Below are 12,583 nucleotides of genomic sequence, written 5' to 3'. Positions count from 1 at the left end.
AAAGAATTCAACACCAATATTAAAATAAGAAACTTAGAAAATAAAAGGGAAAACAAGTTACAAAAATAAAATTAAAATGCAATGAATGAAAACAAGCTAATGCAATAAAAGAGGATGGAAGAAAAGAGAAATTTATTATTTTTTTATTTTTTAATATATATATATATAATTATTTAAATAGTACTCCAAAATGTTTTTAATAATAAAATACAAATCAGATAAAAATCAACATTTTAAAACTTGAACAATAACTCATTTAAATTTTGGAAATATAAATTTGTTCCTGCAATCAATTATTAACCGAAGTCATTAGGCATGCATGTTAATGGGACAAGGCGGGGCAGGGATATCTCTCCGCTCCCTTCCTCGAACCTTGATTTTCTCCTTGTTCCTGTCCCCAATTCCAGTCATAGGAGAATATTTGCCCCATTTCAATCCCTGTGTTTTACAAAATCTTTGCGGGGCTCTATTATTTTTCATTTTCCTTTGATAATCTCTATGAAAATATTAATGAAAAAAGGTCAAATAATAATCCATAATCAGTAAACTAAAGACAAATGGTAATCCAAAAATCAAAGAAATTAGTCCTAATCCAAAATCAACAAGCAGATTAAAAAAAATCATGAAAAAAAAAAAGGCAAGGGTAGAAGAGTACTAGTCTGGAAGCTAGAGGTGTGACGAGTTGGAAGCACGTAGCGAGACTATAGGCGCGACGAGCAGCGGCAACGAGATACATTAAAAAAAAAAACTGAATTTAAATTTTCTAAAGTTTGAATTTCACTTTAGAGAGTAAAGTGTGATCTCTCACCATTTATTTTATAGGTGTGACCAAGAATAAATATAAGAGAGAAATCATTCAATAGTAAAAGATCACACTTTACTCTCTAAAGTACAAATTTAAAATTTAGAAGATCCAAATCAAATTAAAAAAAACTCGTACAATGAGATAAGTTTTTTCAAAAATTACAAACTTACCTCACGAGCAAATAAGATACATGCAAAAAGTTTTGTAACTTTTTTTTATAGTACCAGTAAATAAAAGAATAAAGTTCTACATCCAAAATTTATTCAAGTCGTTATAATATTTTTTTAAATTAAGCGCTCTTTCTATTTCGCTTTTTTCTTTTTCATTTCTTTTTTTTTTCCTTCTCCTCGTATTTCTTCTTCTTCTTTTAAATTTGCACAGATTTTTCTTCTTCTTTTTCCAAATTTGCATACGCAGGTTTTTTTCTTTCTTTTTTCTTCTCCTCATCTTTCTCCTCTTCCTCTTTCTCCTTTTCCTCCTCTTTCTCCTCTTTCTCTTTCTCCTCCTCCTCCTCCTTTTTCTTTATCATCATCACCAATAATACCAACATTTTACAAACGTCTTTATTAGTTCTGATTTTCTTTATTGCCATCATTAAATAATTTCAATTCATTTCTTAATTTATTTCGGTTTATTTATGTGCTAATTTCGGTTCACTTGATGCTGATAAGTATTGACCAAATTTTTTATTCATAAGTGAACCGAAATTAACACACAAATGAACCGAAATTAATTCATAAATGAACCAAAATAAACTAAAGAAGAAGTGAAATGATTTAATGATGGCACCGAAAAAATCAGAACCAATAAAGATGTTAGCAAAATATTGGTGTTGTTGGTGATGATGATAACGAAAGAGGAGAAGAAGAAACAAAAGAGAACGTATGCATGAATTTGAAAGAAGAAGAACATATGCGTGAATTTGAAAGAAGAAGAAGAAGAAGTGCGGGGGAAGAGAAGAAGAAAAAGCACTAGTAATGACGCTCTTTTGTTGAGTTTGAAAAACTTGTATCTGATTGAAATGATGATCAAACATTATTAAATACAAATTAAAAAATTATCAATGCTTTTAAATTACTTTCAATTGTTTGGTTAATGATTTTATTAGTGTACAGGAAGAAAAATTAATTTCCTAATGGGCCAGCAAATGGAAGCCCGTCTTTAGTTTCTAAACAAGTGTAAGCTCATCATCAAATATTTAATTCAAGTGGCTGAACCTTTAAAGTTTAGAGTGAGACAAGCCCAAATCACAAGCCCATGAATTAATATTGGCTAAGCAAAAGAAAAGAAGGAAATGACCCAAGTAATAAAGCAAGCTTCGGTTACCTACTCCTATGGACTAATGGATTTTAAATTTTAACTCAATTAAGTTCATACCTTAGTAATTGAAAAGATAAAATTCAATTTTTTTTAATTTGCATTAATAGCTCCACACATTACTCCATGTCTTGGGGAATGAGATTTGGAATTCAATTGAATTTAATTTTCTTTGAATGCTTCCTTTGAAAATTTTCTCTCTCTTCTCTCTCCTCTCTTTTGCTTTCAGTAATGTCCATCAATAAAAAAGAAGATAGAAGAATATATCAGAAAAAAGCTATGAAAAAGAAAGGCTAAGGAGGATCTCAGCTTATCCGTATAGTTCTTCTAGTCTAAGTTTTCACACCACCTTATATATTAAACGCGCGAAACCTAAATCATACCTTGGCCGATCACTATATTTTGCCCAAGGCAGCATCACAAATCACAATACAGCCCCTCAAGCTTTGAGAAACCAACCAAAATCTTAGCTTCAATCACCACCAAGCCTCCAATATATACACCTATACACCTAATTTCACATATATCACCATACATACTCAAAATTTACATTTAACATACTAGAACCGAAATTGGCTAGGGTTTATGAACCTTACCTTGTATGTGCCTCAATCGAACCAAAGTCCACTCATTCCTCAACTCAATTTGATCCTATAACATCAATTTATTCAAAATCTTAACACCCAAAACATTAATATTCCCGAATTGAAGAAGAGAGAATAGGGGCTGGAATTTTGATTTTCTCACCTTGAAAGGTACTGGGCTTTGTAGAGCTAGTCACTGCGGTCGCGTGTCCGCAAACAATGCGGCGATCGGAGCTCCGGATCAAAAGTTATCTTGGTTTAAAGATTGAGCTAGGGTTTAAGACTCTCTTTCCTTCTCTCTTTTCATGGTGCAACATGGAAGTGATGAAGAAGAAGGGTAATGAGCTGAAGCTCATGTTTTAAATATATTGGGCTGGGCCTTGAGCCCAACACGGGCCCGGTTCATTCGATTCGACCCGTTCGACCCAATTTTGGGCCAAATTCTTTAAAATTGGTGTCAAAATTCTCGTTTTGAAGAGCTCTATCCTATTTTAATATTAGATTTATATTTTTTATTTTTCTAATTAAAATTTAATTTTTCTGCTAATTATCTGCTAATTTTGCAAGGTTTACATGAAGGAATGAGAGAAATAGAGAAAGGAAGAGGAGGAGGGGAGAACTCTTTAATTTTGGAGGAAAAGATTTAATTTCAATTGTAATGAGGGAGTGACATGTGGCATATTTTGGTTGTAAAATTAGTAAGGAGGAGGGAAGAATTCTTTAGTTTTGGAAGGAAAGATTTAATTTCAATTATAATGAGAGAGTGACATGTGGCATATTTTGGTTGTAAAATTAGTAAGGAAGAGAGGAGAATTTCTTAATTTTGGAGGAAAAGATTTGATTCTAATTGCAATGAGAAAGTGACATGTGACATATTTTGGTTGTAAAATTAGAGATATATATAAAATATTATATATAATAGATTCTTATTTCATCTTCATATTTATCTTGAACTAAACAATATGGTTCAATCATAAAAATTATTTTATAATAAAATAATAAACAAATTATAAATAAATATTCTAAAATATAATTATAGTCTAATATAAATTTTAAAATATCTTCCAAATTTAAAGCATTACATGAAACGTCATCAACCGAAATATTATAATCTTATCAAAGTGCAAACGTAAAAGTTAAATAATAAAAGAAAATATCCAAATATATAATGCCAACGAAAAAATTTGTTATCAATCATCAAAATATGCAAAACTTGATGCATATTTAAAGACAATTAATATAATTATACTTCCAAAAAATGATTGAATTGAATCACAGTGTACAAGTTAAAGACAAAGAATATTGCCTTTTTGTAACTGAGTCAAAAAGTAAAGCAAAAAAAAAAAGATAGTGTTGCACAACAAACACACAATATAGCCTAATATAAAAAAAAACATCCAACATGGAAGAGAGACAGTGAGTTGGCGGAGATCGATAATAGGAACAGTGCAACCAAACAATGAATAAAACAATGAAAACATAATTTTTTTAAGGTTTAATTACTCTGTTGATCCCTATAGTTTCACGAAATTTTTAATTAGGTCCCTATACTTTTTTTTCTTTTAATTGAATCCTTGCACCATTTTTTTTTTTAATTGAGTCCCTACACTTTTTTTCCTTTTATTTGAATCTCTGCACCAACTTTTTTTTTAGTTGGGTCCCTATACAATTAAGCCAATTACTACCAAGAAGGACCTAATTGAAAAAAAAAAATTGGTGCAAGGACCCAATTAAAAGAAAAAAAATATAGGGACCTAATTGAAAATTTTGCAAAACTATAGAGACCAACAGAGTAATTAAACCTTTTTTTTAAATAACAACAATCAAAACATGAATCATACAATCACCAATTACAATTTTTTTCTTCATATGAATAGAACAATAAAAACATGAAGTATATAATAAATCAAAAAATCACTAATTAAAATTTTTTTAAATGAGAATAGAAGTTAGAGCAATAAAAAATGAAGCATATAATAATGACTGAGGCAGAAAACAGCCTAAATAGAGCAAATTGGAAGAAAAAAAATGGTAATCGCTAGCAGTGAGCACATCACTTTAAATGAAGCATATAATAACTTATACAATCCCCAATTGAAAGAGAATAATGAAAACATTCAGCATATAATAATGACTGAGGCAGAAAACAGTCTGAATAGAGCAAACTGGAAGAGAAAAAATGGATAATCGCTAGTAGTGAGCACATCACTTTATCAATAATCAATCAATAAAATACAAAACACCAACAGCGAGCACTAGCACTAGCAGTGACCCTCGAAGAACAAGCACGAAGAGGGTTTAATTTCTTAATAGAGTATAAAAAACAAAGGACAAGCACTAGTAGTGAGCACTGGCCTCCGACGGATGACGGAGAGCGGTTGAGCGCGAAAGACGACAGTGAGCAGGATGGTGACCAGGTGATTGGTGAGGGTGAATAGGGGTTGGTGAGAGCAAACGTCGACAGCACGAAGAGGGAAGCTCTTGAGTGCGACAGACGGCGACAACGACAGTCTCTCACTCCGACATACGGACGCCAGACAACGACAACGATTGATGGAGGCTAGGGTTTTTCTTTGGTTGAGGTTGAGCCAGGGACAACGGATGGGCCAAGCTCGCGAATTTTCCGGCAGCGAATTGATGATGTGGTTGGACGGATATTACACTGGACTTGTAAATGTCGCCGTTTCCTTTTTGGCCCCTAAATACAACTGAAACAATATTGTTTTGAGTATTGAAAAGGGTTTAATGTGTTGGTATGTGCCTCTGTCTATCATGAAGTCTCTTCTTCTTCTCCTAATTCCTACAACTACCTCGCAGCTGCAGATGCCACCATTGCAGTAGTAGCAATTTTTTAACATAGAATCCTTGACTCGTATAGACACTACAACTCTCTCAGAGTCGAAGCTCTATGCCCTGTCTTTCTCATCCCTCTCTGTCTTCAATCTCCACTCCACCCGCTGCCACCTTGTCACTCCCAAAATTGACCCATCTCTCTTTAATGAGAGCATTAGATCTCGTCGCCAGACATACTCCCGTACCTGTTGCCCTAAATCCTCTCCCACCGGCCGCCAATGTTGTGTTGCTGGCCTTCTTCCCGCTGCTAAGATATCTTCTCTCCCTTTTGATGACCTTGGAAATACCGAGAACTAAGTAAACATCAATTATCACTACAAGAAAGTCATCTAATATCGTCGGATTTAGCGGCGGATTATCATTTTCAAATTAACAAAATTTAAAATTTTATAATTTCTTATAATAATTTGTCTATAATTTTTCGTTAAAAGTTCACAAACAAATTCAATTACAAAAATTGAATAAAATTAAATCAGAAATCGAAAAGAGCAATTATTTACTTAACATTTACAATGAACCAAGGATAAATAATTTACTTCACATTTAAAAACATAGATTTAAGCATCCAATATGAAATGTGTTGTCAAAATCAATTATACCATATGAACTACAAGTCTATAATAAAAAAAGTATAACTCGTATATACCAAAAACAATTATGTTACATCAACTTTTAGGTCATATTATGTTCCTATCATTAAGCATTCTATTAAAAAAATGATCATAACTTGTAATCCAAAATTATACATCAAAAAGAAACTTGGAATATTTCCAGCAAATTGGCAAAAACATCAACAAGACATTACATTATACAATCTAATGATACACAGAAACATGTTCAATGTTTATTGCACTAAACATTCAAAATTGTTTCATATATTACTATTACTTCATGATAGAGTGTGTAAATTATTGCTAATTCATTTTCATTCTACCTTAAGAAAATCAAAATTGCAATTATAAGTGCATATGACTTAAATTAGCGACTTACACTAGAGATACTTTTACATTTTATAATAAGCAATCAAGCATTACTCATTTAAACGTCAAAACAACAATTACTTTAACAAGGTTTTGCATCAAATTTCATCAGCTCGTCATCGAAAAATCTCAAGAAACGCCGCAGCAACATCTTATACTTTAGCTGACATAATTTATTAGCACCATATTATAAGAATAACTGATTATTCAATCTAGCTACTGATTCACTGGATCAAAGGTTCAATCTTAGTTCAATCGGAATGACCGAATTATAATAAAATAATATATAAAATATAAATAAACATGCAAAACATAATTATATTCTAATATAGACCTTAAAATCTCATCCAAATTAAAAATTTGTTATATAATCTCGTCCAAGTCCACACAAGTCAAATAATAAAAGAAACATCCAAACAAAATTAATAAGTAGGCAGCAATTAGTATGCAAATAAATAACAGCTAGAACAATAAGTAGGCAGCAAGAACAATAACAACTAGGCAAATAAATTCAATAACTACATAGCATAAAATTTAATAACACCTAACAAAAAATTAGCAAAAGAATTCTTAGTAAGAACTGAACAATTATTAGCAAAAAATTTAACAGATGAACATGAACAATGACAGCAACAGCAACAGTAACAATCACTAACAAATCAACAAGAACCATAACAACAATAACTACAAGAACTAAACAATTATATTAGCAAAAAATTAAGGTAATCAACAATAATAACAGCAAATAAATTCAATAACTACAAGAACTGAACATCTATGCAACAACAACATAACAATTAACAAGAAGAATCAGTAACAAGAAGAATAATTAACAGAGGCTGAAAGCGATGGCAGAAGACAACAACAAGGTGACGGCAGAGCTCACAGAGTGGCGGACGGAGGAACTCACAGCTTCAAACTCTGGGAGAGGAAGGGGATGCACCACCAGAGAAGGAAAAAAGAGGGATAAAGACAACATACCTGGACGATGGAGGTGGGACACAACTCCGGTGACAGAGGGAGCGGCAGCTCTTCCAACGGTGGCAGAGACAAAAGGAGCAACTCTATTTGAGGCAACGAAACACGATATAGGCGACTTGACGCAGACTTTAGAGGAGAATGGAGGTGGGAAGTGCTAGCGGAGATAGTTGCAGGGGAGAGAGAAGAGAGAGGAGAATGGGAAAGAGAAAAAAGTATTCTCGAAAGTGAGGGGAGAGGGCTGCGCATTTTGAATTTAGATAAGGTTTACCGTCGAATTTACTAGTGAATAAATCCAACGATAATGCATTGCGTATGATCAAAACACAACGTTCCATTAATTGATTTTTATCGGCGGATGATTCCGACGGTAATGATCGCGCCAATTTTTCCTTTTTCCCCTCTAAATATTACGGCCGATTCACCGTCAAAAAATCCAATCCGACGGTAACTTTTTACCCGACAAATTTATTGCCAAATTCGCCGGTAAATCCACTGGTAAATTTGCCGCTAACGTCCGACGCTAAATCCAACGATAAATCCGACGGTATTCAGCGTTTTTCTTGTAATGTATCTGAAACACTTTATCAGGAAAAAATCTAAAATTCGACAATTTGCTCCACCTTCTTTCGCTTTCGCGCTGGTTACCTGCCACGGGGTGGTGTTGTCGAGGGGAGAGGAGAGCTTGCTACGATGAAATTCGGGGAGAGAGAGAGAAAAAGAGGGCGGAAGTTGAAGAATTTCTCTAAGTTCACATTCACCTTCAACTTCTGAAAGGAAACAATGACGTTTACAAGTCTAGCGTGGTCTCTGTCTAACCATGTCATCAATCTATCACCGAAAAATATGTCAAAGAAGACTTGTTAAGTTCAGAAACAAATTTAGGACAATTTTAAATTTAGGGACGAATTTAAATCTCAATTACAAATTCAAGAACCATTTTAAAATTTAACTCATTTACAAATTTACTTTGATTACATTTTGACTATTGTCGACCTTACTTTCTTTTATCTTTCAAATACATTATAAATCATTCATCCAATCGTGTCCCTTAATTCTTTGATATTTTGTTAACATTATGTCATGAATTATAGTAGTTTTTACCTTGCAATTCTATAAATTGTACATCATTTCTTTTCATATAATAATAATATCATTGTTATACATATTGCTATATAAGTATGTATAATTTCGGCATAATGTTTAACTTCACATAAACTTAATCATAAAACTTGGATTGTTTCCTTCTTCTCATTTTTCTTTTATGTACTTCTTTTGGTACCTATAGGAGGAGTAGTTGTGCTGCTCCCATATTAGACCCTAAATATAATAAAGATTAGCAGTCGAAAATGATTTCAACAAGAACTAACACAGAAAAATCAGTAAAACATATATGAATGCAGAATCTAACATTTTAGCCGAGGGCTTGTGTATGTGTAACTCAATTAACTATCATCTTCCTTGTCGGTTACTTCTTTTCCATTACCACCATCATGTTGCCGTTGCTTCTGCTGTTCTTCCTCGACTTTGGCATCTCGTTCCTTCTTCTCATCCTCCAGTGCCTGATCTTCTTTCTTCTTTCTAAGAAAGTCTATGAGCTCTTTAAGAGTGGTTTCAATGTCGCTGCTCTTGAGGAGTTGCTCTGCCACTTCAGCTGGAGTTACCTTGGTTGTCTGAATTGCATCCTCAATCTCTCCAAAAAGGGTGTGTTCTTCAATTCCGAGGTACGTGGAAGCTAGCTGCCTAAACCCATATGGAGTGCAATAAGACATGTGGATGTGAACGTCCATGCGACCGGGTCGCAGCAAGGCTGGGTCAAGCTTGTCTTTGTGGTTTGTTGTGAAAATTATGATCCTCTCATCGCCGCAACTTGACCATAATCCGTCAATGAAATTCAGTAGCCCAGACAGAGTCACCTGTGATGTGTTACAGAAATTATTATAGTGTCAGAACAATGTATCCATTGAATGTTCTAATAAAATAAATATTTGTAGTGATGAATTTTCTGATGATATTTCAAACAAGGTAAATAGAAGGAGCAGTACACTCGTGTTTCTGGTTCAATTTTTTTGACCTGCTCATACTGAATAATATTATCAAATAAAGACCTATACGTATTTTAGATTGGTTTAATTTTACAAGTAATATACATTTTCCTTAACTCATCCCCAAGTCTATATTGCACACAGAAATGAGCCAAATGTTTGACAACAAACAAAAAGGTATGCAAAACCAATGGCAAGAGCAAACAAACACCCTTGGCCATTCATCTTGAGTCAAAAAACTTATTGGTGAGTGTTTATGATATTGTGGATTCCTCATGTAATTAGGTCGCTGTTATGGTGTTTAATTTTTAGTTAATTTATATTTTATAATAAATATTAAATATTTAAAAATTATTTATTTTTTATATTTTTTAAATTAAAAATTAATTTTTTATTATTTTTGACAAATTAAACGATATTTTTTAAGCACCATAATAATCGCTGTATATTTAATTTTCTCTGGTTTTGTCAAATCAAAACAAAATAAAATAAAAGAGTTTAACTAACATATATATACTCTTAGGATATATGATAAATTTATTATATTTTCAATAAAAAAAACTTTTAATTTATAATCTTAAAGAGCTAAAAATAGATAAACACAAAATAAAATTGTTCCTGGTTCAAGAAATCCACTCTTTGTATTTGTATTTGTGTTTCAATTGAGTCCATATCGTAGATGAGTTCAAAAGAATTTTTTTTTTATTTCGCTTGTCTCAAGTCAACCTCTGTTTTTCTTCCCTACTTTCTTTTGAAGACTTAAAAGTAGCAAACAAAGGAAAGAAAAACTGAGAACCACTGCAATTAAATTTCAAACCTCCAAACATTAATTATCTTAAACTTATTCACAAATTATCTAAAGAAATTTTTTACTGCAAAAAGACTCTGTTAATACTTAATAGAAAAAGTCTAGAAGACAAGTACTTTTATTAAAATTTGGCCAACCCTTAACTAATAAAAGAAAAGTGACTAATTTCATACTATTAAAAATATTAATAATGACTAATTAATGACTATAAATTACAAAAATTGCTGACCCTAACACTCCTCTTTACTCACATTAGCTAGCTGCCACTACCAGAAAATAATAAAAAATGGACAGAAGAAAAAAAGAAAGAGTTGAAATTCGAAAGAGTAAATGGTCAAAATCTACGTGAGACAAGTTAGTTTTTTAAATTTCAATGGAATCATATTGATTGGCCATGTTAACTAACATTGATTAGGACACGACGAATGATATTGAATTAGAATTTGCACAAGGAAATTAATTCCCTGAAATAGAAAAGCGTTACTAACCTTCTTGTCATTTCTTCCTGTGACAGCACTAGATTCTGCCATGCGATCCTGGAATTCAATGGTGCAATCAATATCCTCCACAACAAGAATGGACCTATTCGCCATCCCAATGAGCAACCTCCTGAGCTCAGAGTTATACTGCAGCTCCGTCAACTCCAAATCATAAACATCGAAATGCAAGTAATTAGCCATGGCTGCAATTAAGCTCGATTTCCCAGTCCCAGGAGGACCATAAAGCAAGTACCCTCTCTTCCACGCCTTCCCAACCTTTCTATAAAACTCTTTCCTCCTCACAAACCTCTCCAAATCCTTCATCACTAATTCTTTCATGCCTTCGTCCAACGACACCGTCTCGAACGTCGCCGGATGGTCGAGGTTGGTCCCCACCCACGCATCGCTCGCGTTTCCGTACATGTTCTGGTAATCCACCGTGAAGATCCGAAGAGATTTTGCTTCTTGCTTCATCGATTTCGCTTCTTTCAAGACATGTGGAAGGTAGGTGTTCAGCACCATTGCCCTGTGCTTCTTGTGGAACGTGAGTTCCAAGGAACGAAGCTCCGAGCGGAGGGTGGAGTTGATGTCCCTAGGGCTGTGGAAGCTTCTAGAAGACTCGACTTGGCGGCAGATTAGGATCCACTCGAAGCTCACGCCGTTGAAGGTGTCGGTTACGGAGCCGCCGCGTTCCATGGTGAGTGTGAAGTCGTTCTCTGTGTCATGCTTGGCGACCTTTAAGCGCTGCGCTGAGGGGGAGATTTTGGCGCCGAGGTAGGTTTCCGCCGCCTCGTAGATTTCGTTGTTGGAGAGGCCGTCGAATTCGTCGATGACCATGGTGACGGTGGAGGAGAACCGGGAGAGGACGCGGTGGATTCCGGCTAAGGCGTAGTCGCGAAGCTCGCCGGGGACGAGGTCGTTGGCTACTGACCGGATGATCATTACTGTGGCGGCGAAGGAGGCAGCCGCCGAGAGGAAGGTCTTTGCTGTGGTCAGGTTGGACTCGGCGGAGGAGGAAGAAAAAAATGGCATTGCCATTGTATTTTTTCTTTTCTTTCTTTCTTGAGGGTTGGTGTGCACCCTGTATACCTTTCTATTGTATTGTAATATGATTATTTATAAATATTCTTGGGTTAGTGGTGTGGTTGGAAGACTGGTTTTTGAATGTAAAAGTTGGAATGTAAATGAGTGTATGTTTGGGAATGAAAATGTCAAATGGGGAAGATGAAGGGAAGCAACCAAGGTCCTTCTTGTTGGCTTGTATGTTGACCCCGTTGACTTGTTAAAGATGCAATGTGCTGCCGTGCTAGAGAAGTGTCATTTCTTCTTAGAATCATTTTAATTCATTTAATTAAGTATAATTAATAATATGGTAACCAAAAATAATAAAATTTTAGGAAATATAAATGATAAATAAGCAATGTGACAAAATTATTGGATATTAAACATGCTAAAAACTCAAGTGTAGTTATTTTTATGTAAAATTATTAGTTGAAAACGTTAAATGATTTGATATGTTTAACTAAAATATTATCTAATTGCTCTTGATTATCAAATTTATGTAAAGACAACTGCACCTAAGTATTCTCTTATTAAAGACATCCATTAATTAGATTTTATAAATAGCTTTAGAAATAAGGTTTTGATGTGATTTTTTATAAATATTATTTAAAAAATAAAATTTTTTAATTTTTTAAATTTGATAATTTTATGTTAAGTAATTTTTTTAAATTT

General features: G+C 33.6%; 1 protein-coding gene and 1 long non-coding RNA gene across 2 annotated transcripts; both read right to left on the bottom strand.

The window, feature by feature from the left end:
* Positions 1,795-3,065, bottom strand: LOC110269873. Its single transcript, XR_002358637.1, has 3 exons — positions 2,870-3,065; positions 2,719-2,773; positions 1,795-2,633 (listed from the first exon to the last, which is right to left on the bottom strand). It is a non-coding gene; the product is annotated as an uncharacterized LOC110269873 (long non-coding RNA).
* Positions 8,692-12,105, bottom strand: LOC107625515 (protein HYPER-SENSITIVITY-RELATED 4-like). Its single transcript, XM_016328162.2, has 2 exons — positions 10,859-12,105; positions 8,692-9,433 (listed from the first exon to the last, which is right to left on the bottom strand). Exons 1-2 carry the CDS (start codon positions 11,885-11,887, stop codon positions 8,963-8,965), a joined length of 1,500 nt encoding a protein of 499 aa, XP_016183648.1. The 5' UTR covers positions 11,888-12,105; the 3' UTR covers positions 8,692-8,962.

This window comes from Arachis ipaensis, chromosome B01 (genome assembly GCF_000816755.2).
Source record: "Arachis ipaensis cultivar K30076 chromosome B01, Araip1.1, whole genome shotgun sequence".
NCBI classification, from domain to species: domain Eukaryota; kingdom Viridiplantae; phylum Streptophyta; class Magnoliopsida; order Fabales; family Fabaceae; genus Arachis; species Arachis ipaensis.
The sequence above is the reverse complement of the archived record's forward strand: the minus strand, read 5'-3'. Positions and strand labels throughout refer to the sequence as shown.